General features: G+C 48.5%; 1 protein-coding gene across 1 annotated transcript; it reads right to left on the reverse strand.

Moving 5' to 3' along the window:
* Positions 1-15,131: 15,131 nt before the first annotated feature.
* On the reverse strand, positions 15,132-18,930 carry MCHR1 (melanin concentrating hormone receptor 1). The gene is given in 4 exon segments (XM_032882927.1): positions 15,132-16,997; positions 18,310-18,416; positions 18,418-18,447; positions 18,449-18,930. Coding segments are annotated over 4 exon segments (1,242 nt in total). The 5' UTR covers positions 18,574-18,930; the 3' UTR covers positions 15,132-16,017.
* Between the last annotated feature and the right edge of the window lie 7,271 nt (positions 18,931-26,201).

Here is a 26,201-nt window from a genome sequence, read left to right on the forward strand (position 1 = left end):
ATGGAGGCTGTTGGAGAGTGAGTGAGTCGTAATGGTAAGTACCAGAAGGTTAATAAAAACGTGGCTTCCATCTTACTGAGTCTGGGATGATAGAGATGCATGTGGACAAATGGGAATCTTGGACTGGGGGTCAGGAAGGCAGAGGGGATTTAAGGAGTGTCAGTAAAAAGCAGGGAATGGCCAACAGGTTAAGGAGATGGAGATGAGGACAGAGGTCATGACTGGTGACCCGTGGGTGCACTTACCTGCTTCATCTAAAAGTTGTTATTCACTCCCCCATTTTCTTCAGGAAGATAGTGGCTTCATTTCTGATTTCTTCCTCTTAACTCTATTTCCCAAGGAAGGAGGGAGAACTGGGGAGGCCACCAGAATCAGCGACGCTCCCCAGAAAAGCTCGTGTTGGCCTGCAGCCAGGTGAGGCCAGGCAGAAGCCACCAGTGAGCAACAGCCACTCGGGTGGCTCTGGGGTCGAGCACTGTTGCTGTTCTTGGACGGCTGGGAGCAGGCGGGAAGCTGACCGAGGAAGCACCAAGCTGGTGGGTAGTGGCAGGGCGGTTTGGGCTCAAGATTCATTTGCCTGATCAACCAGAGCTTTCCCAAGCTTTCCCAAGGTGATAGAGCCGGCATTTGAGGGGGTTTTTTTGAGCCTTTTTTTCTCCTAGTGAGATCCAGGAGAGACCACCATGGAAAGACAGCAGAACCTCTATGGGGAAAAAAAACAAAAACCCACGAAACTCTCTTGTTTTTCCCTCTTGCAATGGATGGTTTGCCCCCAGACTGCTGTTACAACCAGTTACAGCCGGATTTCTTTCTTATTACACATTGTAAAGTAGACCCCAGCAGGACCTGAGAACACAGTATGTATCCAGTTGACATATCCTGTGGGTTCATCACATCATGGCATCCATCAGCCTTCAACTCCTTCTAAACATAGGGCTCTTGCACAGGTGATTGCCTTTATCAGGAAGGCCCCCTCCCCTCCTTATCCTTTACAGCCTGGTGGGTGAGATATCACTTCTTCAGCTCTATCTTTGTCCCGTGGCACTTATTCTCTCCCATACTTCTCTGTTGTCGAGTCCCAATTGTAATTCTTACATTTACTTCCGGGCTTATCCGAGTAATGTTTCTTTCCCCGGCTAGGGCCGGACCCCGCCCAGCTCTGACGGCAGGCACTGTGACTGCTCAGTTGGCCACGAGCCATCTTGGGTCTTATATTTGACTCGCTCTCAGACATCTAGATTCCACCTGTAAGTATCACTCCATTACTGGGGCTCTTCCTCCGGCATCCGGGGAGGAGGTTATAAGCCCTCCAAACTTACTTGCAGTATTTTTTTTAAAAGAAATCCCTATGCCCAACGTGGGGCTTGAACTCAGGAGCCTGAGATCCAGAGTTCCATGCTCCCCAGACTAAACCAGCCAGGCACCCCTTATTTGCAGTATTTTGTGTGTATGTGTAGATGTGCATTTGGGATGAGGGAGAATCCAGATTTTCATGAGATTTGAGGTTAAAGATTCCTTCCTGTGAAAAATCCTTAGCGGTAATCGATTGCCTTCCTTGCTGTCCTCTAAATCTCCCTCCTTTGCCCATTTGAATTTCCATGCCTTTCTCTCTTTTGAGACCCTATCTGGAGGGATATCTGTTTTGTCTTCCGATCATCTTTCTTTCTGTGTAAGATCATATAAACACTCTTTTTCTTTTCTTTTCTTTTCTCTTAAAAGAAATGTATGCATGCACTGGCACACACTCGGTGGGGTTTCCAATGAAATGGCCCCAGAAGAGTGAACACATGACTGGTAGTAGCCAATAGGAGTGTCCTATTTCCCTGGTTCTCGGGCTTGGTTGGGTAGAATGGGAAGGTCTGTAAAGAGGGGCCAATCAGAGACTTTCAGTTTTTGAAACAGTTCTTGGAGGTCAAGATGGTAGGGGATGGTGGGCAGAAGTTCAGGCTAAGCCTAGAGCTGATGCCTGTGAAGACAATGCAAGCCCACACACCTGCTGGTGGCCATCTTTGCTACCACAGAAAGGTTAGGGTTAGGGTTTACAGAAAGCAAAACTGAGCAAAGCATTGGAGAGAGAGAGAGATGTGAGGAAGGAAAAAGAAAAGGAGAGTGTGCCCTAATGGTAGAACTAGAGCCCTTGGATCCAGTCATGACTTAAAGCATCATCTGGCCCTGCACTTTTTTCTTGAGAGGCCAATACATTCCCCTTTCTTTTTCTTTTTTTTTTTTTTTTTTAAGATTTTATTTATTTTTTGACAGACAGAGATCACAGAGAAGCAGGCAGAGAGAGAGGAGGAAGCAGGCTCCCTGCTGAGCAGAGCGCCCGATGTGGGGCTCAATCCCAGGACCCTGGGATCATGACCTGAGCCGAAGGCAGAGGCTTTAACCCACTGAGCCACCCAGGTGCCCCTACATTCCCCTTTCTTGCTCATATCAGTTGGAGTTAGAGTTCTGTTAGTCACAACCAAAAATTTCTTGCCAATTGTCTCAGTAAACCCAAGCTGCTATAACAAAACACCCTACACTGAATGGCTCAAACAAGACATTGATTTCCTGCAGTTCTGGAAGCTAGAAGTCTAAGATCAAAGTGCCACATCCCTGAATGAACCACTGTGGCCAGGGAGATGGGAAATGATGATTGGTTAAAGCCAGGTGGGGCCCATCCCTGGAGCTGGGGGATGGGATCAGTCCTTTCTAAACCACAAGGTTAGAAGTTCAGGATATCAGGGAAGGTGTTTGTTGCGGTGAGCACTCGGTGTTGTGTAAGTCTAATGAGTCACAGACCTGTACCCCTGAAACATATGTTAACATATATGTTAGTTGTTTGTTTTTTTTTTTTAAGTTCAGGATGTCATCAGGAGGGTTAACAGAACAGTTATTAAACAAATAGGGATTTATTTTTCTTGCACAACCAGAAGTCTGGAGGATGGTGTTGTTTAGCAAGTCAGTGATACCCTCAGGAACCCTTGTTCTTTCTGTCTTTCTGCCCCACCAATCTCAGTGCATTGGTTTGCAATCTTACACTTGTCACAGCATGATCCCAAGATAGTGGCTGCAGCTCCAGATAGTGCCTCACCATTCAAGGCAGGGAGAAAGGAGGAAGAGCCCAGATGATATGGATATGAAGCTTTGTTTGCTTTAAACAGGAAAGCAAGACTTTTCCCAGCAGATATCTGCTTAGGTGCTGTTGGCGAAAACTGGATCTCCTGTGTACCCTTAGCTGCAAGGGATGCTGGGAAAGCAGGAGACGGTGTTGTCCATTGGACTTAGACTAATCATGACCCATCACCTGGGGATTCTGTTACTGAGGAACAAGAGGACATGGATATTGAGGGGATTCTCTGATAGTATTAGGCAGAGCTCTCTAAATACACCCCAACTTTCTCAACTCTACAACTTTGCTCAAGTTTTTTCCACCTGCCTAAAACTTGCTCTTTTCCATCTTTGCTTGTCAAAGTGCTACCTGCCCTTCAAAATCTTTTTCAAATGCCCCAAACCCCACAGTGAGATGTGAGGACTTCTTCAGCCTCCCCAGCACCTTCTCTCTTTATTCTGGGCTTTGTTCTGTCTGTCTCGTGGATCGTCATATGCGTGACGCAATATCCCACTGTGGCACAGCCTTAAGGTTAAAACTTTCCTTGTGTACCCTTGATAGGTGACCTAACCTCTCCAGGGCTTGAATTTCTTCATCAATAAAATGACAGTAATAACAGAACCTGCCTCACAGAGTTGCTGTGAGGATTAAATAGGATAATTTATTTATGTTAAATATTTCGCCTAGTGCCTATCCTGTAGCCAGCGCTTGAGAACTTCGAGCCATTAGTATTTTTATTATTACTGTCCCATTCTCCCTGTTGCCTCCCTTGGCCTCCACCTTCCTCAGCTTTGCCACTTTTCTTAAAATTGAGATATCATGCACATACCATAAAATGTACCCTTTTGCAGTGTATAATCCAGTGGTTTTCACAAGGCTGTGCAGTTGCCACTGCTGCTTCATCCCAGAACATTTTATCACCTTCAAAAGATGGCAGCCACGAATGTGCTTTCTGTCTCTATGGATGTGCCAATTCTTGGACATTCCGTTTAATGGAATCATGCAACACGTGGTCTTTGGTGATCGGCCTCTTTCATTTAGCTCAGGTTTTCAAACTGATCCGTGATGTAGCATGTGTCAGTACTTTATTCTTTCTTGTGGCTTTGTATTATTCCATTGCACGAATCTACCACATTTTGTTGATTCAATAATCAGATAATGGACATTTGGATTACTTTTACCTTTAGCTATCCTGAAGAATGCTACTACGAACCTCTGTGCACAGGTTTTTGTGTAGACATATATTTTTCTTTCTCTTGGGTATGGACCTAGGAGTGGAACTGCTGGGTCACACAGTCACTCTGTGTTTTACCTTTGGAAGAATTGCCCCCCCCCCCATTTTTCCACAGTGGCTGCACCATTTTACATTCCCACAAGTAGTATTGGAAGTTCCAGTTTCTCCACATCCTCGCCAGAACCTGTCCCTGCCTGTCTTACTCTACCATTTGAATCCCAGTGGCCACACATGGTAGATGTTCAGCGTATTGAACTGAAGCTCTTTGGGGCTCTCACTCGTCCAGAGTTCGGTGAGGCTGGCATAGGAGGCATGGTTGAGCCACTGGTGGCATTAGCTGGGGAAGAACTGACATTTCTACCTTCACCCTGGGCTTAGTTGGTGTCAGACCCAGTGCTGCACCCTGGAGTCCGTGTTGGCAGGGATACTGGAGTCTGTGGAGGCACAGATACGTCAGCACACTAGGGAATTGCGATGTCGTGAATATAATTCTGGAGGGGAGCCCAGGGCATGGTGGCGAGGTGACAGCTGTTCTCCCATCTGGGAGGGAGAGAGCTGTTCAAGGAGGGCTTCCTGAAAGAGGCACCACCTGACTTTTGTATTAAAGATGAAGTAGGAGTTACTTGGGCAAAAAAAGGGGAGGGGGATAATGTTCCCAGGCAAAGAGATTGGCACAGTAAAAGGTGTGGTGGGGGCACCTGGGTGGCTCAGTGGGTTAAGCCTCTGCCTTCAGCTCAGGTCATGATCTCAGGGTCCTGGGATCGAGCCCAGCATCGGGCTCTCTGCTTGGCGAGGAGCCTACTTCCCCCTCTCTCTCTGCCTGCCTCCCTGCCTACTTGTGATCTCTCTCTCTCTCTCTGTCAAATCAATAAATAAAAATTTTTAAAAAAAAGTGTGGTGATAGGAAACACCTGGATTGTGACGTGGAGGTGGTGGGGCGTGGGTAATAGAGTGGAGATTGAGTGGTGAGGGAACAGCAGAGAGCTCTGAATGTGAGAAGTCCAGCTTCCACACAGGAGAAACAGAACGGATGGGAGTCTGTCTCAGTCTCCTCATCTGTAAAATAGGGATAATGATAATATTCTCTACTTGTAGGGATCTTGTATGGATTTCATGAACCTGAGCAAAACATTTGTACAGTGCTTAAAACCGTCTCTGACACACGCTGGATGAACGTTGGGCGTAACTGCTGCTCTCTGCCAGGACCTTGAGGAGAGGTCTTTTTGTGTTCCTGGCGGGGGCTCAGAGAGGAGTGAATGGGCAGGTGGAGGGGTGTTGAAATGACAGGTGTTCATAGTAAAGACATAACGTTTCCATTGTCACCATGAGGATGGAGAGGGGCCATAGAGGGACAGTAGACATTTTCCAGAAAAGGAAGATGGACTTGGCAGGCAAAGCAATAGGTGTGCACGAGGAAGGAGCAGTTAAGTTACAATCAACCATTGTTGACCTACTGTGTGCAAGGCATTGTGTGAAAATTGCTAGGATATAAAGAAATAGGTCTCCCTAATCACCAGTTTACAATTAACTTGGGGACACAAGGGAATAATTCAAGTAAATAACCATCTAAGTCACACGATAGAACAAGATTGATCATTTAATAGGTTGCATAGCTTGGAAGTTTTATAGGAATCCAGAGAATGATTAACTCAGTGGAGGCTGGTGAGGGCTGGGAAGGCTTCATGGAGAAGCAGGAAACTGAGCTGGAGCAGAAGGGTGGGTAGGATTCAAGTAGGCAGAGGGAAGGAGAGGTCAAATCTGATAGAGGAAACCACAGGGCAGGGGCTGAGCTTTTAAGTTAATGCGCAGTCAACCAGAGAAGAGAGAGTCTGGAGCATCCTATGAAGGTTAATGGAGGACAGGATGGGAAAAAGTGATATAATTAACAACTAAAATTTTTTTTTTTAAAGATTTTATTTATTTATTTGACAGACAGAGACCACAAGTAGATGGAGAGGCAGGCAGAGAGAGAGAGAGAGGGAAGCAGGCTCCCTGCTGAGCAGAGAGCCCGACGCGGGACTCGATCCCAGGACCCTGAGATCATGACCCGAGCCGAAGGCAGCGGCCCAACCCACTGAGCCACCCAGGCACCCCATTAACAACTAAAATTTATTAAGTGCTAGGCAGAGTGTTAAGTGCTTTTTTGTGTTAGGCAAAAGAAATATCACCGTTTTAAAATTATCCTGCAAAGTAGTACTTATTGCTCCAGGAAAAGGGTCAGATGTATAAATGTTTCCAGGAACTGGACAAAAATGTGACTCAGGCCAAGTGTTAGATGGGATGGGAGGGAGTGGTGGGGACTGTGGCAAACTTGGGAGCACTCACTTCCTCTAAAAGGGGCTATCAGTCAGCCCCAGGGAGCTGTGGTCTTTAGTGACCACCATGATCTTAAATCCAATGGACCCTTTCATGCCTCACTGACCTGACCTCCTAGGCAGCTCACCATTCTTCCTTAAACGACTCTCTTTTCTTGTTTCTATGATGCCACACTTACTCACTTTCCCTTCTACCTCTCTAGCCATTCCTCTACAGATTCCTCCTTTGTTCAGCCTCTGTATGGGAAGTTCCCAAGACTGAGGCTCAAGCCTCTTCTCATCTGACTCTGCCCTTACTCCCCCTGGCGCCATCCCATCCATCTGTAGGCTGGTGGCTCTCAACTTTATATTCCCAGCCTGTCTCTTCTGAAATCAACGGGACACTTGAGCATCTCACATATAAACAAACCCCATACCAGACTTACATGTCCTCCCATAAATCTGCACCCTGTTCAAGTCCCCTCTTTCTTTCTTTTTTTTTTTTTAAAGATTTTATTTATTTATTTGACAGAGAGAGAGATCACAAGCAGGCAGAGAGGCAGGCAGAGAGAGAGGGGGAAGCAGGTTCTCCGCTGAGCGGAGAGCCCGATGTGGGCTCAATCCCAGGACCCTGAGATCAGGACCTGAGCCTAAGGCAGAGGCTCAACCCACTGAGCCACCCAGGCACCCCATGTCCCTGTTTCAATAAATGGAACCCCCATCCCCCAGTTATACATACCAATAACTCATTCTCCATCCTCCACAACCAGCTCATACCAGGCCTGTGGCTTCTGTTCCACAAATGTATCTCGTGGGTCCACCTCTCTCCATCTCCACCGCCACCAACCCAATGCAGGCTATCCCCGTGACTGGCCTGAATAACTACCATAGATGGCCCGTTTTCTTTTCTTATCCACCCCGTTCTAATCCATTCTCTACACAGAACCCAGGATGATGACTTTCAGATACAAATGTAAACATATCATTCACATGTTTAAAGCCTTTTGATGGTTTCTCTTAGATTGGGTATAAAATACAAAATCAGGGGCGCCAGGGTGGCTCACTGGGTTAAAGCCTCTGCCTTCAGCTCAGGTCCTGATTCCGGGGTCCTGGGATCGAGCCCCGCATCGGGCTCTCTGCTCAGCAGGGAGGCTGCTTCCCTTCCTCTCTCTCTGCCTGCCTCTCTGCCTACCTGTGATCTCTGTCTGTCAAATAAATAAATAAAATCTTAAAAAAATAAAATAAAATAAAATAAAATCCAAAATCACTGGGCACCTGGCTGGCTCAGTCAGTGGAGCATGTGACTCTTGATCTCGAGGTCATGAATCCAAGCCCCACGTTGGGCAAAGAGCCTACAAACAAACAAACAAGTCAAAATTCAAGAACAAGCCTCCTGGGTGGCTCAGTGGGTTAAAGACTCTGCCTTCAGCTCAGGTCATGATCCCGGGGTCCTGGGATCGAGTCCGGCATTGGGCTCTCTGCTCAGTGGGGAGCCTGCTTCCCCCTCTCTCTCTACCTACTTGTGATCTCTCTGTAACTAAATAAATAAAATCTTTAAAAATAAATAAATAAATTAAATTAAATTAAAAAACAAAGTCACTGGTATGGTTCATAATGCCCTGCATAGCTGGGCCCGGGGTTATAAAATCAAATATCTCTAGGGTACAGGCAAGTAACTTAAATAAATAAAACTGGCTGAGTCAGGAAAACGGTAAGAGCAGGGACTGTGGCAAACTGTAGAGTGCATGCCTGTGGAAGGGACCGTCTCTCGACTACAGCAGATTGTGGGCCTGTGGGAAAGTAGAACCTGAGCAGGATCCTCTGATATTTCAAGAGAAGCTGGCTCATTCTGATTTTTAAGTAAACCTAGGAATTTAAAAGTTGACAACTGATTCGTGAACTTTTTTATCTTAACAAAACAAAAAACAGAAAATCACATCTGTGGGTCAGATATAGCTCCTCAAGCAGTCAGATGTCGACTTCTGCTGCAAGGATCATGGACAGAGAACTCTTCTTAGAAAAATTGCTCATAGTTTAGTTTGAGAAGCACTTAATGGAGTCAGGGGTTGGGGCTTGCAAAGATGAAGTGTCTCTTCTTCCCCTTGCTGCAATGAGATAGGTCGAGGCACAGAGAAATACATTGCTCTGCATAATAGAGTAAAAGGGTATCCTCTTTGGCAGCAACAATTTTGTGTTCTACATTGGATTAGGGGCTTTAGTCTGTCCAGGGGATAGGAGATTTGGAGGCCCTAAAAGGAGGAAGAAGGAGATAGGCAAAGGGCGCCAGTCCAGTGTCCATGGCTCAGAAACAGGGCAGCAGGCCAAGCCTGTGAGGAGAGGGTAGAAGGGCGTCCCTGAGACATGGTGTGACAGACGGACTGCAGGAATCCTGAGGTCTGCCAGCCAACTCAGTCCTTTCCAATGTGAGCTCTCCCCTCCTGTCCTTCCCTGATTTGGCCATCTTTGAGCCTCACTATCACAGGTTTGACCTAGCCCTGGCTACCTTGGGGTGAAGCCACCTGCAGAGAGCCAGGCAGAGGTGACCTGAGCCAGAGGCAGCTGGGGGCACACAAGAAGGACCTGCCCACAACCACCCACGGAGACATTTGAGGAACCACCCACAGAGACATTTGAGGGGGCGCCTGCCTGCCTGTAGCCCCCCAGGACAGAGATGCTAAGTTGGTTTATATGGATATCTCAGGTCAAAGGACCCTGAGAATCCCTCAGGTTGCATATGCGACCTCTCATTTAATCATCCCAACCATGGCCCATGTGTTGATCTCGCCATTTTACAGATGAAGAGAAACAGGCCCAGGAGAGAAAGGCACTTGTCAAGGCCACAGGGCTTCTAAGTGCTAGAGGCAGCAAGTTGAGGGATTTACCTGCACTGCCCTTACAGGGATAAAAGGAGGCACAATATTTCTGTAGAGAGAGATCTGAAAGGAGGCCGGTGGGAGTCAGAATGGCAGGGGGTTGAAAACTTGATTTGCTTTGGCCAATTCACGAGTCCATGCAGACTTTGGACCTGCTGCAGAGCCTCCTGGACAAGTTGGTTCATGTTGGGTTGGACTAGAAGCCCCAGGTCAGCCTCCCAGCCCTGTGATTCTATGACATTTCATGTGAATGATGCATCTACTTGAGCTTTTATGCTGGGCATTGGTGGGGGACCTGTGAGAGAGACTAAGAAAAGCAAACGTCCCTGCCTGGGCAGCTCATCAGGAAGTAAAAGCACTAAGAGCCCTTCGGCAAGGTGGTAAGGGAGCGATGAGGGGCTTATACAGAGCTCTGGGAATCTAGAAGAGGGAGCAATTAATCCTCAGAGGGAGGATGAGAACACAGCAGAGGTGAGCCTTGGCAGGGAGGGGCCGTATTAGTTTCCATACATAACAAAGTACCACAAACTGGGTGGCTTAAAACAACAGAATTTTATGGTCTCGCAGTTCTGGAGGCTGGAGATGCGAAGTCAAAGGGTGTGCAGGACTGTGCTCTCTCTCTGAAGATGCCAGGGAAGGGTCTGTTGCATGACTCTCTCCCAGCTGCTGGTAGCCTCAGGCCTTCCTTGGTTTGTAGATGGATCACCCCAGTCCGTCATTTCCCCATGGTGTTCTCTCTGTGTCTTCACATTATCTTCCCTGAGTGTGAATTTGTTCATGTCCAAATTCCCTTTTTTATAAGGACACCAGTCATATTGGATTAGAACCCACATTGATGATGACCTCATCTGGACTTGGGTAAATCCATAAGATCCTATTTCCATATAAGATCATATTCTGAGGCATTGGGATTAGGACTTCATCATACCTCCTTTTGGGGGATGCGATTCAACTCATAACAGAGAGCAAGCAAGAATCGCACCTGGGAGAGAAGAGGTTTTTCAGTCCACAGATGTACAAAGGCGGAGAGGTGTGAGGTCCGGGGTGCAATTACTGGGGGTGGAGGGCGATGAGGCTGGGGCCAACTGGAGGAAAAGCATGTGATTGAAAGTGACATAATACAATATGTGGACTTTGGAATCAAGCATACATGAATTTGAAGCTTGACACTGCCACTAGCTCTGTGACCTTGGGCAAGTCATTTAGCCTAAGTCACAACTGACTCATCTCTAAAATGGGCATAAAGGTCTGTCTACCATGAAATGCTGGTGGGAAGATTAAGTAAATTACTAAACAAATATAGTACTGAACATCATGCTTAGTACAAGAATGGCCTTTACAAAAATAGAAGCTACTCTTTTTTTTTTCTTTTAACAAAGGATGTTGCCCTTCTGTGTAGCCTGAGATCACTACTATTCATCATGAATCAAGGAGATGGTTTTGCAGATAATTAAGTGAATGACTTTCCATCCCATCCATCTCTGACCTTCTAGAAAGTTTTCCCCCTGGTTGTCCTCTGAGATTTAGATATGAGGTTGGGGCACTCAGGGTAGGTTGCCCATCCCTGTTAAAAACAGAAACCCCACCTCAGAAGGAATCCCCTCCACTCCATCACCATGACGCCCCCCCATTTCCACAATCTCAGAATTTAGGTGTAATTAGTAAGTCATTGCTAATTGCAGAATTAAGTTTAGCCTGGTCTCATCAACCAGCCTCCAAGATGGGATGCTGCCTTGCTTTTTCTGACCTCCTCAACTCAAACCACAGGATCAGTTTGACTCACTGCAAATCATAAGGCTGGGAGAATGAGGAGGTTTGGGGGATTTGTGGTTTTCCATCCAAATACTCAATGGAAAAAAGAAAAAAAAAAAGACAAGTATCTCATTGAATAGCAGGGAGAAAAAGCCGAGCTAAAATAATTTTTTTCTAGTAATAAAGCATAAAGAATCAACTATTATTATTAATTTGAGCTGAGTAAAATATTATTGTTAACAGTAAAAAAGAAACCAATTTTTAAAATGGGCAAGGGTATGAACAGACATTTCTCCAAAGAAGATATGTAAATGGCCAATAAGTACATGAAAAAGATGTTCAACATGACTTATCATTGGTGAAATGCAATTGAAGACCAAAATAAGACCACTTAAAAAAAAAATAAGACCACTTTACACTCATGAGGATGGTTATTATTGAAAATAAAGGAAGGAAGGAAGGAAGGAGGAAGGAAGGAAAGAAGGGAGGCAGGCAGAGGGGGAGGAAGAGAGGAGCACCTAGCTGGCTCAGTTGGTTAAGCATCTGCCTTTTGCTCAGGTTATGGACTCAGGTCATGATCCCAGGGTCCTGGGATCAAGCCCTGCATCCTAGAACTGAGCCCCGCATTGGGCTCCTTGCTCAGCAGGGAAACTGCTTCTCCCTCTCCCTCTGCTTGCTGCTCTCCCTGCTTGTGCCCTCTCTCTCTCACTATCTCTCTTTCTCTCTCTGTCAAATAAATAAATAAATAAAATTCAAAAGAGAGAGAGAGAAAGAAAAAAACTATTGTTGGGAAGGCTGTGGGGAAATTGGAGAACCCCTATGCATCGCCAGAGGGAAGGTAAAATGGTGCAGCCACCATTTTATTTTTATGCAAACTTAAGCATAGGATTGCCATATGATTCAGCAATTTCACTTTTGGCTATAAAAAAAATTGAAAGTAGGATCTCAAACAGATATTTGTACACCCATGTTACTAGCAGCATTATACCCAATAGCCAAATGGTAGACGCAGCCTAAATATCCACTGACAGATGCATGGATAAACTATATATATATATATATATATATATATATATATATATATATATATATAAGTTTATATATACAGGTGATATATACATACAATGGAATATTACTCAACTTTGAAAAAGGAATAAGATTTTGACATATGCTATCACGTGGAGAACCTTAAAGGCCTTATAATAATTGAAATAAGCCAGACACAAAAGGATAAATGCTGTATGACTGCACTTATATGAGGTACGTAGAGTAGCCAAAATCATAGAGACAGGAAATAGAATGGAGGTTGCCAGGATCTGTGGGGAAGAATGGGGAATTGGTTTAATGGGTGTAGAGTTTCAGTATGGGAAGACCAAGAAATTCTGGAGATGGGTAGTGGTGACAGTCCCACAATGATGTGAATTACTTAATGCCACTGAATTGTACACTTGAAAAATTGTTAAAATGGTTATATCTATATATCCTTTGTTGTGGTAAAAATACATGTAATTAAAATTTACCATCTTTTAGATGGTAAATTTAGACTATTTCTAAGTGTATAATTCAGTTGTTATGTGTATTTTACCACAATAAAAAACAAAATAAAAACTGATGGAGTGCCTGGATGGCTCAGTCAGTTAAGCAACCAACTCTTGATCTCAGCTCAGGTCTTTGATCTCAGGGTCATGAGTTCAAGCCCCATGTTGGACTCCACACTGGGAGTGGAGCCTACTTTAAACCACACACACACATACACACACACACACACACACACACACACACACACACACACATTTGATAGTTCAGGAAATAAACAAAAATTTCATGACTAGTCCCTTTATTTGGTGTTCTTAATGTATTTCTTTAGTGAATGTCAACATATGGAAGAGTTTCCCTGCAGTCACTTGGAACTTGGGTTTGCCTAACCTGTGAGGTCCTAAGTCCCTGTTCTGGAATCCTTCCACCATAGAGGACTTTAGGTACTTAATCCTCACAGTTGGAGAGGAAATATTTTCTGGGGAGTAGATGAAGGAGCAGTGTAGGAGGCAGTCACTGGGACTGGGGAGATGGTGTGATGGGGCCCAAGGAGAGAGATGGTATTTGTTAGGTATGGAGAGGGGGAAAGGAGCAAAGAGATCAATTTCGTGATCTTCACCCACTTCTTGGACTCTCTCTCTGTACCTCACAGTGGCCCCTGCAGTTCTCTGATGCTGGGGCTATACATAGCCCCAGGTTGAATGAGGAGGAAAGGAAAATTCCATTCATTCCTCAAACCAGCGACCAGCCCTACTCTCAGCCCACCATTCCCATCAGTGATGTCATGACAACGTTCCTGCTGGCAACCCACCCCTTCCCTCTGCACATGCTTGTGCTTACTCTTATCCAGTGGCACCTGCAGGGTCGGGCTGGAGAAGGATATGTTGACACAGTTGCCCTACCCCCATTCTAATCTCCCTGCCTCCCTTCCTTCTGCATTCCCCCCTCTTCCTCTTGACTTCTCCAACTCTCCCCCAATCCTCTCCCTTTCAACCTGTTTACATTTCCACCCACTCACTTTGTCTCAACCTATTTTGCTTCAGTGTCAGTTCTCAGTTGAGGTTGAGAACTGAAGGAAGGGGTGTTCCCCTCCCTAGGGGTTGCGTGGAAAGGGGGGCGGGGGGCTCCTTAGCCTGTCCCCTGCATTTCCTGGGAGAGGCCACCTGACCTAGTTCATCTCCGAGACTCCTCCTTGAAGGGGAGGGGGAGTGGACAGACCCCCAGGAAGCCTTTCACAGGCAACCCAGGTGCAAGAGACCCTCCTCTTCTGGAACCAGTGGGTAGGAGCTGCCTCAAGGCTTCCCTAAGAATCTTTTTTCTTTTGTTGGATGTGCATCTGAAATAGATTGGGAGCTTACGTGTGGCAGCTGGAGACCCCACTGTGAGTGAGTAGGGCAAACTAACGGGTCAGGTTCTTGGCTCCCCCACCCTGTTACAGAGGTGGAGGGGAACACAAGCCTCCAAATACTACAGCTCATGATCACGATAAGAAAGAGCTGCCCAGGGGTGCCTGGGTGGCACAGTCCGCTGGACTGCTGACTTTTGGTTTCAGCTCAGATCATGATCTTGGGGTCACGGGATCGAACCCTACATTGGGGTATGGTCCACTTAAGGCTCTCTCTCCCTCTCACTCTGCCCCTCCACCTCTCTCTCTCTCTCAAATAAGTAACATCTTAAAGAAAAAAAAATTAAAAGAGCTGGTCTGGTCGTGAATGGAAGTTTGCTAAGCCGCCTACCTGCTGCAACTCCGCAGTGAAAAATAACCAGCAAGAAATTACGGATGCATCTGAACAAGTTGGGAGCTCACGATTTGTTGTCACTGTCTCAACGATTTGTTGTCACTGGCTCAACGTCTGCTGTGAGGTTTGCCCCTGGACTCCTGGTTCCCAGCTCCTCTCAGTGAAGAAACTTGAGAAGCAGCAGCCTTGCCTGCCGCCCAGCGGCCCATCTGTCATCTTCCTGCTCAACGCCCGATCTTGGCAGCCGCAGGAGGCAGGCTCAGGCCGCCCCAGAAGCCAGCCCCAACTGGTGACTCAGCGGGGGAGGTGGCAGGTGGGACTTGGAGCCTGCGGGGCCAGCACGGATGAGGACCCAAGTGCTTTGGAGCAGAAGACAGGAAGCCGAGTCCTGAGCCCAAGACAAGCAGCAGAACTGCAATCTAATGAGTTCACGTTAATTCCCTTTGTGGGGCTGAACCCTTCCTGTGGGTTTAGCCTCCCCAGCTTCTTGCTTTCTAAGACGCAGCTTGACTAAGGTCTAGGTTCCACAGCCAAGTGACCCTCTTTCCCTTTTTGGCCACTCACCCCCACCCCCAAGCCCAAGCAGTTCTTCAGGAGCATTCAAAGAGATGTGGGTAGAGATTTTCCTTTATTCGTTTTTATTTTGGAGAGGAAGGGCTGGAGCAAAAAGATGATGCTAACGCAGCAGGAATCACAATGACCCTTGCACATGCAGGCGCTGACGGACACTCACTCTGGATCTGGTGATTAACAAATGTGCCTCATGATGACAATGTCACCACAGCTGCAAAAGCCCCCTTGCTCCTCCCCATTTTTCTTAATTTTAAGACTTCTGTGCATACCCACCCAATTAGCCTTGTCATTCTCAATAAGTGATTCTCCTACAAATTGGGTTTTTATTCCTGTGGGCGCAGAGCCCTGCCCCACACCCCCCCAAAATTAAGCATGCATCCCCTAGAGACACAGGGAGATTGACAGGATGCTGGAACACAGAGAGGTGGCATGCTTCATTTCTCATCATACTCCAGCGTGGGAGAAAGGCTGCCCTCCATCACACCAGTGAGAGATGGGAAAGAATGTTGAAGCCATACCACTTTCCCATTTCCCCAGGACCCTGTTGTAGGCCCCCCACTCACACCCTGGCCTTCCCAGATCTCGAATTAACCAGCAATTGAGAAAAAAATCTATGGGAGCTATAAGATGTAGGGCTCAGCTGAGCATTTAAAACAAAATTTTCTTCTTGCTCGGTTTCTGTTCAATCCAAAGGTCTCTTCCTACTCTCCCAAGGGGATTTCTGATGCTTGAAGCCCCCAGATCTGGCTCCCAGCCTCCCCAGCAATTTGTGGACCCTGTGGAATGATTTAGTTGCCGCAACCCCTCACCACCCAGCCTCCTTGCATTCTCCCAGAGGGGTCTTTGGTTTTTCTCAGTGTCTCTCCCCACCAGTTTGCTGTGCTGTCCTGACTTGGAGGTGCCTGGGGCGGCAGGAGAAGGGTCAGGTGCCTTTGCTTTCTGTCCTCTCCTCATCGGCTGTCTGGGCATTGCTGATGGCTCGAAGCTGCCCCTGGGCGGCAGGCTTCACCGACAGGACCAAGCGTTTGCGGAATGTCTCACAGAGCACGATGTATACAAAGGGGTTGAGGCAGCTGTTGGCATAGCCCAAGCTGATGGCGGCGTTGTACAGGTAGACAAAGGTGAGGGTTGGGCGGCTGATGGACAACTGGGTCAGCTGGAGCACATAGTAGGGAGCCCAGCACACAAAGAAGACCAGGCAGATGGCGATGGCCGTACGAGTCACCCTCTTGGTCCGCAGCCGGATGCTGCGTTGAGAGGCAGGAGCTACAGAGGACGTCATGCGCTGCAGGATCCTCACGTACGCAGCAGTGATGACCACGAAGGGCAGGGCAAAGGCCAGGAAGAACTGGTACAGGGTGAACCAGTAAAGGTCAGTGTCTGGGTTGGGCAGGCGGATGCCGCAGCCCACTGTGCCCCCCGGGAAGGGGATGAGCCTAGCGTAGAGCCACACGGGGGTGATGCTGATGAAGGAGAGGGCCCACAGGAGGCAGATCACCAGGGTGGCCACAGAGGGCTTCCGGAACTTGGTGGAAGAGATGGGGTGGACAGTGGCCAGGTAGCGGTCAATGGCCATGGCCGTCAGGATGTAGGTACTAGTGAACTGACTGTTGGCGTCCATGGCCGTGATCAGTGTGCACATGGTTTCTCCAAAGTGCCAGACGCCATTGCCCATGAGCTGGTGGATCATGAAGGGCATGCCCAGGAGAAAGAGGAGGTCCACTACCGAGAGGTTGATGATGAAGATGTCGGGGACGTTGCTGCACCAGTGCAGTTTGGACTTCTTCACCACCGCGAAGATGACCGTGGAGTTCCCGATGATGCCCAGGAGGCAGATGGTGCCGAACACGGAAGGCATGATGATGTTGATGTAGGAGACACTCCCTGTGCGAGGAGGTGGCCCTGGGGACAAAAGGAGCAAATGTTGACCCTTTGACATGGACTCCTCTCTAAGGGCTGACATCCTCCCGGCGTGCTCAGCCTCCAGCAATGACATGCTTCCCTACCTCTCTTCTTTCCACCTCAGCTCAGGGCTCACCATTCATCTGGAACCCTTTCCAAACAATCCCCCTCCCCACACTGCTGCTAATCCTGTCCCCTTGCCCTCCTCCACCAGTTCCCTGGCTAATCTCCCAGATTCTCCCACACCACCTGTTAGTTGAGGGACCCAGTCCTCTACTTCCTGCATTTTCTCAGAAGGCACAGAATCAAGAACCACAGCTGTCTGCAGAGAATTATTCTGTGGGCTTGCGGGCTTCACCAGGAAACCTCGTCGACATAGCCAGAAGGACATGAACGTGTGTGTTGTGTGAGTGCGCGCATGCGGGAAAGCAACCGCATGCATGGACGGACGCATGCATGTGTTTTCTCTTCTGTCTGCAGTCCTGATCATCTCATTTTAGAAATCGCTGATTGGGAGCCCTGTGCTGATTCCTAGGTGTATCTGTGGGCTACTGTCTTGCGGAGGGAGGCTTTTGCCCATCAGGCCCGCAGCCCTCCCTCCCTCCTCCTGGGTTCCTGTGGGGGAATTCCTTGGTGTGTATCATCTGAGCCTGGGCTTCCCAAGTAAGCAGAGACTGAAGCTGTGTGTTGCAGCCTTACTGCCTGAGAATTCTCTGCACACAAGCCTTTCCTCTTTTTCCTTCTTTTCCTCCTTCAGTGCTAGAATTTCAGGGCATCTCAGCTCTGGAAATGTCAGGAACCTTCATTCACCCGGAAAGTTAATCCCCTCAAGGCTCTGTGAGTTAGCCCTTCCCCGGGGCCTTTCCCAGGGGTCAGGAAGGATGCTTCAGATCCCATTACCGCAGTTTCAGTAAAAACACAAGGGGATCCGTGAACGAGTGAGCTTCCCCTCTCTCCTCGCATACCATCCTCTGGCTTCTCTTGCTTTATTTTCCAGCCTGGAATTTTTTTCTACAAAGCATTTGGAACTCCTGGGTGAGTCTTCCCCTGTCTCCGTCACCGTCACCGTCACCGGCGGGCCACCATCCTCTGCCACTTCTGAACGCGCCTTTGCCCTCTTCTCTGCCCCCGCCCCAGCTGCCCCTGCCTGCCCCGCCCCCTTCTCCCCTTCCCCTCCAGACAAAGCGGACTGCAGGTCTCCTCCCCAAGAACTGTAATAAAGTTTCCGGAGCAGTTTGGCTCAGAGGTGAAACCTTCCCATTACCCACCCCCCGGCGCAGGGGAGGGAGGACTCCCCTCCAGCACTACTCACCCGCCGAGGTGAGGTTATCGGGGCCATCCGAGGTGTTGCTGGCATTGGGGCCAGTGGGCAGCAGCGAGGCTCCCAGGTCCATCCTGCCGCTGCCCGTCGCCTGCTCGCCCGTCCACCCACGCAGGCTGCGGCAGCGCCGCCCGCCCGTCCGGGAGCACGAGCCCCGCAGTCCGGAAGGGGGTCTTCCTGGCGCTGTGGCAGCGTCTGCCGTCTCCAAGCCCCGCTTCTCTCCCCACTCCCTCCTTCCCGGGCTCCCACTGACATCACCTAGACACATTAACATTCGGAAGCAGATGCACATTAACCTCTTCAGTCCCGAGCAGCCGCTCCCCGCTTCCGACTGCCCGCGGAGCCCAGGGGCCTCGGGGAAGCCAGCGGGAGCCGGGCTCAGGCAACCCCATCAGGGAGGGGGCTTCCTTCCCACGTGCTCGTGTGCTCCCAGGAGCTCGCTGCATGTGAGGATCCAGGTCCCTGTAAAGACAAATGAGGAGAGAATCCTCCTCCCATCCTCCGTCCTCCTCCCGGGGACAGAATGAGCCTGGCCTAGTCCCTAACCCCACATGTGGGTGGCTGGGCCAAGTGGGCCAAGTGGCCAGGGGCGACTCCTCATGGATCTTGCAGATGGCAAACTCAGACCACAGCATGCCTGTCCCCTAGACCACCCTCAGCTCCTTCCCAGTGCCATGCTGGACTCCAACCAGCATCCTGCCTAGCCCGCCAGCGTCCACCAGAAACCCCATTGTCTGCAGCTGAGCTGCTGATCAGCACTCAGAAGTGACGCAGGTCACTATGCTGGTGATGGCCAGGGTCTTAGGGACCAGTAGGAGACAAACTACCCTTTGCACAGAATTAAGGACAAGCTTACAGAGATTTTATTTTTCTAAATGCTCCAGGGTCCTCCAGGTTTTACCTGAGACTTCTTGAGACAAATTTCGGAGCATAGCAGCCCCTCCTCCCAAAAAGTCATTGACCAGGAACAGCCTTAAAGGGCAAAGCATTAAGTGAATTAAGTGAATTCTTGACAGATGAATTAAGTGAATTCATGGTCAAGGTGTCCTGCCACCAGCCTCCAGTGCCCTCCCAGCCACAAGCTGCTACCACACCGACCGCCAGACTCCAGAGCAGGGGCTTCTGGATAAGCACAGTCTGATCGCACTTGCTTTTTCAGTCTTATTTATGAATGAGTTTTTATTGAGTACTTACTATTTGCTGAGCATTGTTCAAAGTTACGTAGTGAAAAAAAACAGTAGGGGCACCTGGGTGGCTCAGTCGGGTTAAGCATCTGATTCTTGATCTCAGCTCAGGTCTTGATCTCAAGGTTGTGAATTCAAGCCCCACACTGGGCTCCATACTGGGCATGGAGCCTACTTAAAAATACATAAATGAATAAAAAATAAAGTCCCGAGTCCCTGTCCTCATGGAGGTTATATTCAAGTTGGGGTGAGGTGGTGGTGGGGATAGAAAATATACAAAAATTTAAAAAGACAATTTCTGAGGTTGGTGATCAGTGCTATGAGACATAAAGCAGGGTGAGGAGCCAGGGAACGCTAGGGGAGGTGCAGGTTGCTATTTTACATAGGAAAGCCTCTTTGGGATGTGTTTTAAGAAGAATCCTAAGGGAAGTGAAGAAGCATGCTTGGAAATAGCTGGAAGAAGATCTTTCCCGGCGCTAGGAATAACCAGTGCAAAGGCCCTGAGGCAGGAATGTGCTGAGTGCAGAGCAAAGAATGATAATACTGGCTATTGCAGAGCAAAGGAAGATTAGCAGATGACATCAGAGAGGAAACAGTGGGAAGGGCAGATTCTGTTAGGCCTTGTCAGCCATTGTAAGGACTTTGGCTTTTCTTTTGGGTGAAATGGGGTCACCAGTTTTCAGCTCAGGAGGGACATGATCAGACATGTTTTAAAAGGATCAGTCTGGGGGCACATGGATGGCACAGCCAGCTCAGCGTCCAACTCTTAGTCTCAGCTCCGGTCATGATCTCAGGGTCATGAGATCAAGCCCCCTCGCCTGCAGTGGGCTCTGTACTCAGGGTGGAGGTTGCTTCAGATTTTCCCTGCTCTCTCTAAAATAAGCAAATTTTAAAAAATAATGAAAGGATCAGTCTCTGTTGGATAGCAATTGAAAAGTTATTTTAGCTTGCATTCCCTTGAAAGCAGAGCCTGAGACAGGACTTACGTATACATGAGCTTTTCTGAGAGATGGCCCAAGCAGCAGGCATGAGGGAGTAGGGACAATGAGATGGGAAAGGAGAAAAAGCCGACCTATGGGTTCATTAGTAAGGTCGCTGCTGTGGGCTGGAGCTTGAGTTTACCAGGATCCTTGAAAAGTGCAGACTGTTTCCCAGATTTATCTGCCTGAAGCATGGGAGGCAGGAACGTTTATCCAGTTACCCTGTCCCCCACTGGTTGAAGGTTGCCCATTGCATGTTAACTCTGCACTTCCGGGCATGTGGGTAAAGCAGGCTCCTATAGCATCAAGCATTAATGGGGCAGAGAGCCAAGAGATGTGCATCTCACACTCCAGGCAAGAAGCAAGTAAATCTTGTGCTGGAACCAAAAGGACTCCAACAGCATTGAAATCCAGGGCAAAAGGCCAACAGGTATGAGGTGTGCACTAGAGGCAAGACACTATACGTGCAGGATCAGCTGAGCTCACGTATGACCATCCACTGCAGTTGGAAGTGAAGTCAGAGGTGGCCGGGGGAAATGCGATGTGAGTTACCAGAAGTATCCAATATAAAAGGCTACTGCAGTAATCCAGTGGGAAGAGGATGGTGTCTCAGATCAGGAAGGTGGAGGTAGGGGAGAAATGGTGGGCTTCTGTACCTTATGTAGAAGCCCAGGGGATTTGCTGAAGAATTCGATGAGACATGTGTGAGAGAAGGAGGCGTTGGGGTGATGCCCAGCTTTGGGGCCCAAACAGTTGGAGGAATGCAGCTGTCATTTACTGAGATAAGGAAGGCTTTGGGAGAAGAAGATTTGGAGGAGAAACTAAGAATTCTGTTTTGGATCCATTATTCAAAATGCCTATTAACATCTGAGTGGAAAAGTTGGGTGGTAGTCATATCGGACTCAGAAGTTCAAGGGAGAGGTCATGACTGGAGATATAACATTAGACTGCTGACTCTGGATGAGCTCACCCAGGGAGTGCGGGTGAGTACAGAAGAGTTGTGAGGACTTGACCCTGAGACATTCCAAAGCTTATTGGGTCGGGAGAATGAGCATCATGACCCATTTTTCCCCTTCTTCCACCTGCCATGGTCTTCCCACCTCCGTCCTTCTATCCAACCATCCATCCATCCATCTATCTATCCATCCATCCAATAAGTCATCCCATCCAACAAATCATTCTTTTTTTTTTTTTTTAAGATTTATTTATTTGTTTGACAGAGATCACAAGTAGGCAGAGAGGAGGAAGAGAGAGAGGAGGAAGCAGGCTCCCTGCTGAGCGGAGAGCCCGATGCGGGGCTCGATCCCAGGACCCTGGGACCATGACCTGAGCCGAAGGCAGAGGCTTTAACCCACTGAGCCACCCAGGCGCCCCCAACAAATCATTCTTGAGCTCCTGTGACGTAGCAGGCACTGTCCATACAGTAAACAAAAACAAACAAGTGCCTGGTATCAATGAGGTTCGATTTAAGCAGGGAGAGGCAGATAATAACAAGCAAGCTAATAAGTAAACAAGATGTCCTTTTCATGGTTGAGATCCAGATGAGTCCAGGTAACTTCATCATGAAGGGATTAAAGTGTTTGTAAAAAGGCCTGGCTCCAAAATTATGCCTCCCCCTCCCACCATCTGCGCTAGCAGAATGACTCGGCCTGATTGGAGGATTTTAAACAATGACCAAACAGCAAGGGCAGGTTTGTATCTTTCCAGCTTTAGCACGCTGGGGTGGGGGGGCTGTTTTTAACACTGAGCTGGTCAACCACAGTGGCAGCCACGCAGGCTGATTACTCATTGTGGTAGGTGTCACCACGGGAATGAACAGGGTGCTGGGAGTGACGGGTTCTTCAGGGACTGAGGTCCTTTAGAGAGGAGAGTTTAGGGTGACCTCTTTGAGGAGGCATTCCAGTGGAATCCTGAACATCCATTCATCACAAATGATTGAACCAGTCACAGCAATCTCCTTCCTCTTGCCAGTGACCATTTCAGGAATGAGCATGTCTACTGGCTGCCCGTGTGCGCCCTTCAAACCCTTTTGGCCACACATAGTTTATTTTCCATCCATTGCTTCATTGACCCGCTCTGCATGGTCCCTGACCGTCTTCCTGTACAAGTAACAGGTACAGGTGTGACTCGATGCTGCTGTGTCTCAGGCCTGCACTGGGTGCCTTTTACTCTCCTTCCTGGATCCTCTCCACTGCTTTTATAACTTAGACTATGGGGACCCATGAAAGTGCCTGTGCGTGAACAACCGGAAGTGTAGGGAGAGTTAACACTCCTTAGGGTGAACCTTTAACCAATGGAGGGTGGGAGGTGGAGGCCACAGAAAGATGCTTTTCTCCTTTCCTCCCAGGACATATGGTCCTGAGACACATTTCATATGGCTTCTCAGCAGTCCTGTGGGATAGGGCAACAGGTCCCTTGTAGTAGTCGCCAACTCGACATTCTTACATGGTGCTCCCTGCTCCTCTGCTGTGCTCCTCTGTCCTCACTTCTGAGTCCTAGAATCACACTTTCCAGTCAAACACCTGAGCTAATACTTTGACTCTGGCTCTGTGTTCTGAGAACCCGAGGCTAAGGCGTGTGGCCCGTTCCTGCCCACCGTAAAGGGGAGGAGTGTTGAGGTGGGAGGCACTTGGCAAAGTTTGCCTTCTTCTTACAAAGAGGACACAGGAAGAGAGGATCCGCTGTGCCTCCTCTGACCTCTGCTGTGCCTGGACATGACACCTGGAGCACCTGCAGCCATTTCTAGTACTTGGAGCCATTGAAAGAATCTTCATTGATTGAATGAATCAGGGCGTCAGGAAAATCCAGAACAAACTCCCATAGGGAAGTGGGGGAGCATTTAATAAAGGGACTGTTTGCCAAGGTTACAGGAAAGGAGAAGGGACGGTGGAGGAGTGTCCCAGGGAAGCAGCAGCAGGAAGCCATGACCACTCTTCAGCCCGGAGGCCAAGGGTCAGGGAGCAGTTGTCAGTGAGAGCTGCCTCGGGAGCTGTGGCTTCAGTCAAAGAGGCCACCAACCCACAGCAACTGGGTAAAGAAGGAGCCAGAGAAGAACTAACCTGACCTCACTTATCTCTGCCTGTGGAGGCTCAGGGAGGGGTGGATAAGTGTGGAGAGTGGCTTGGAAGGGGCAGATAGAATGTCAGCCCTCTGACCCAGGGAGAGGGATCCGAGCTGAGACAAGGTATTTAATATACATTGTTTTGTTATTAATCCTTGAAACGACTAGGTATTTAATAATCTTCCTTGGATAGATGAGGAAGTGGAGTTCCACAGGGTAGGTTTTCTGGCAGACTCTGGGATGGAGAGAGGGTGTAAATTGTTCACTGCGAGATGACCCTTGGGGGAGGGAGAAAGGAGAGGGAGGACACAGCTTGTGAGGCAGGCCCGACAAGGGCTGGACAGCCCTGTGGGAAGCTCCAGGACCAGCAGTCCCACATTAGGTGGAAATGGCAGGGCCCTTGTCCACCATCCTGCCCAGACGAGTGGCCAGGAGTCACTCAAAGAAGGGTGTGAACCCCACTGGAAAGCTGAGGCTGACCCCAAAGGGGCCAAGTACCGTCAGCTGAACCATACTCTTCCCCTCATCCCTGTGCTCAGTTGGGCATGCAGCAAGCGAGAGAATCCAGGCTCATTCCACAGGCCACAGCTTGCCCCAAAGCCAGGTGCTGGGATTCAGAGCTTTCCAGTCAAGAGCCCTGAAACCCCCAGACAAGGCCACGCTGAACAGATTTTTCGACCTACTCTCCTCTCAGCCATCCGGCTCTGAGCTGTTGCTCAGCCTTGCCCAAGCATAGTCATGAAGAAGGTCAAGTCTAATGATAAATCCTTTTTTATCTCATCCACATGTCCCCAGTCACCATGCCCTACCCAGGACACCCCAGGGGTTTGGTATACCTTCCTGACCCCTCAGTGCTGATATCCCCTGTCCCGTACTTTTCAGGGCATGGCTGCCATCTGCATGTTTTGGAGGGTTACTGGGGTCACTGCACAGGATTCCACTTGGTCCCCTCACTCCTGCCCTGCCTCTTCCTCTATCCTCTCCACCAAACAGCAGGAGTATTCTTGCTGAGATGTAAATTTCATCACTCTACTTCACTGTTGAAAACACATTAGTGGCTCCCAATGGCTTTCAAAATAAAGTTAACCCCCTAACAGAAAGTAACGGACATGACATTTTGCCGGCAGGGGCGGTGGGGCAACCACCAGGATTGACAGCACAGTCTCTGACCCAATTCCCAAGCCTGAGTCAGTCCCTGACCCAGACCCTTGGAAGAAGTGGAAGCTGGCATGGATACTCCCAAGAGGGAATGCTACAGTAACACGACGAGTCACAGGACAAGTATGGGCTTTGAGTCTTCTCCAGCCTTCCCCAGAGGGATCTGGAACCATCTACCAGTCTGTAGACTGTGCACAATGAAAAAGTTAATACTCAGACCTTTCAGTGCTCATCAGGCTCTGAGCTAATACTAAATCCTGGGGACCCAGAACGCCACTGGCCTCTCCTGGCCAGTGGGGAAGTTGAGGTGCGTCAAGTAACAGGTGGAGTTTGACTACAAAGACTTCCCAATTAATGCCCTTAATTATATAGCTGGAATAGATACCCAGCCATTTGGCAGAATTACAGTATTGGCTCTTGGATTGGCAGGGAGGGATTTGATGATGAGAAAAGTCAAATGGAAATCTTTCCTCACTAAGTGATAAGCCAAAAGCTGTAGTGCCCCACTTGGAGAATTGAGATTAATAATGTCATCGAGGGCTTTCAAGATGCAGGGGTCGTAGTTTTATCATGCACCCACTTTACTCTCAGTCTGGCCAGTGAAGGAGCAGATGGGCCTTGGAGAGTGACAGTGGATTACCATAAACTTAATTACAGGGTGACTTCAACCGCAGCTGCCACTTCAGATGTGGGATCACTGCGGGAGAAAAGAAACACGGTCCCGACACCTGGTGCGCAGTGATTGATCTGGCAAGTGCTTTTTTCTCTATTCCAAAAGACAGAAACGATCAGAATCCTGTTTTTATTTGACAGGATCCTCAGTGAACATTCACCATCCTGCCTCAGGGCTTCATTGTCCGTCTCTGTCTCTCTCTCTTTTTTTAAGATTTTACCTTTTTTGGGTTTTTTTATAACTTTTTTTTTTAAGATTTTATTTATTTACTTATTTGTCAGATAGAGAGAGAGAGAGAGAAAGAATGCACAAGCAGGCAGAGGCGGAGAGAGAAGCAGGCTCCCTGCTGAGCAAAGAGCCCGATGCGGGACTCGACCCCAGGATTCGGGGATCATGACCTGAGCCAAAGGCAGCAGCTTAACCGACTGAGCTACCCAGGCATCCCACCTTTTTTGTTTTGTTTTGTTTTACCTTTTTTGTTTGTTTGTTTTTTTTACCTTTTTTGTTTTTTTTAAGGTTTTATATATCTTATTTATTTGAGAGAGAGAGAGAGCACAAACAGGGGGAGGAGCAGAGGGAGAAGGAGAAACAGACTCGTGCTGAGTGGGAAGCTGGACGTGAGTCTTGATCCCAAGACCCTGAGATCATGACCTGAGCCAAAGTCAGATGCTTAACCAAATGAGCCACCCACGTGGCCCTAAGATTTTAGTTTAAAGTGATCTCTACATCCCATGTGGGGCCTGAATTTACAAGTCCAAGATCAAGAGTCATATGCTTTACTGACTGAGCCTGCCAGGTGCCCCTTCGTTGTCTCTTTTGACCACCCC

This window comes from Lontra canadensis, unplaced genomic scaffold (genome assembly GCF_010015895.1).
Source record: "Lontra canadensis isolate GAN:19392208 unplaced genomic scaffold, GSC_riverotter_1.0 scaffold84, whole genome shotgun sequence".
NCBI classification, from domain to species: Eukaryota; Metazoa; Chordata; class Mammalia; order Carnivora; family Mustelidae; genus Lontra; species Lontra canadensis.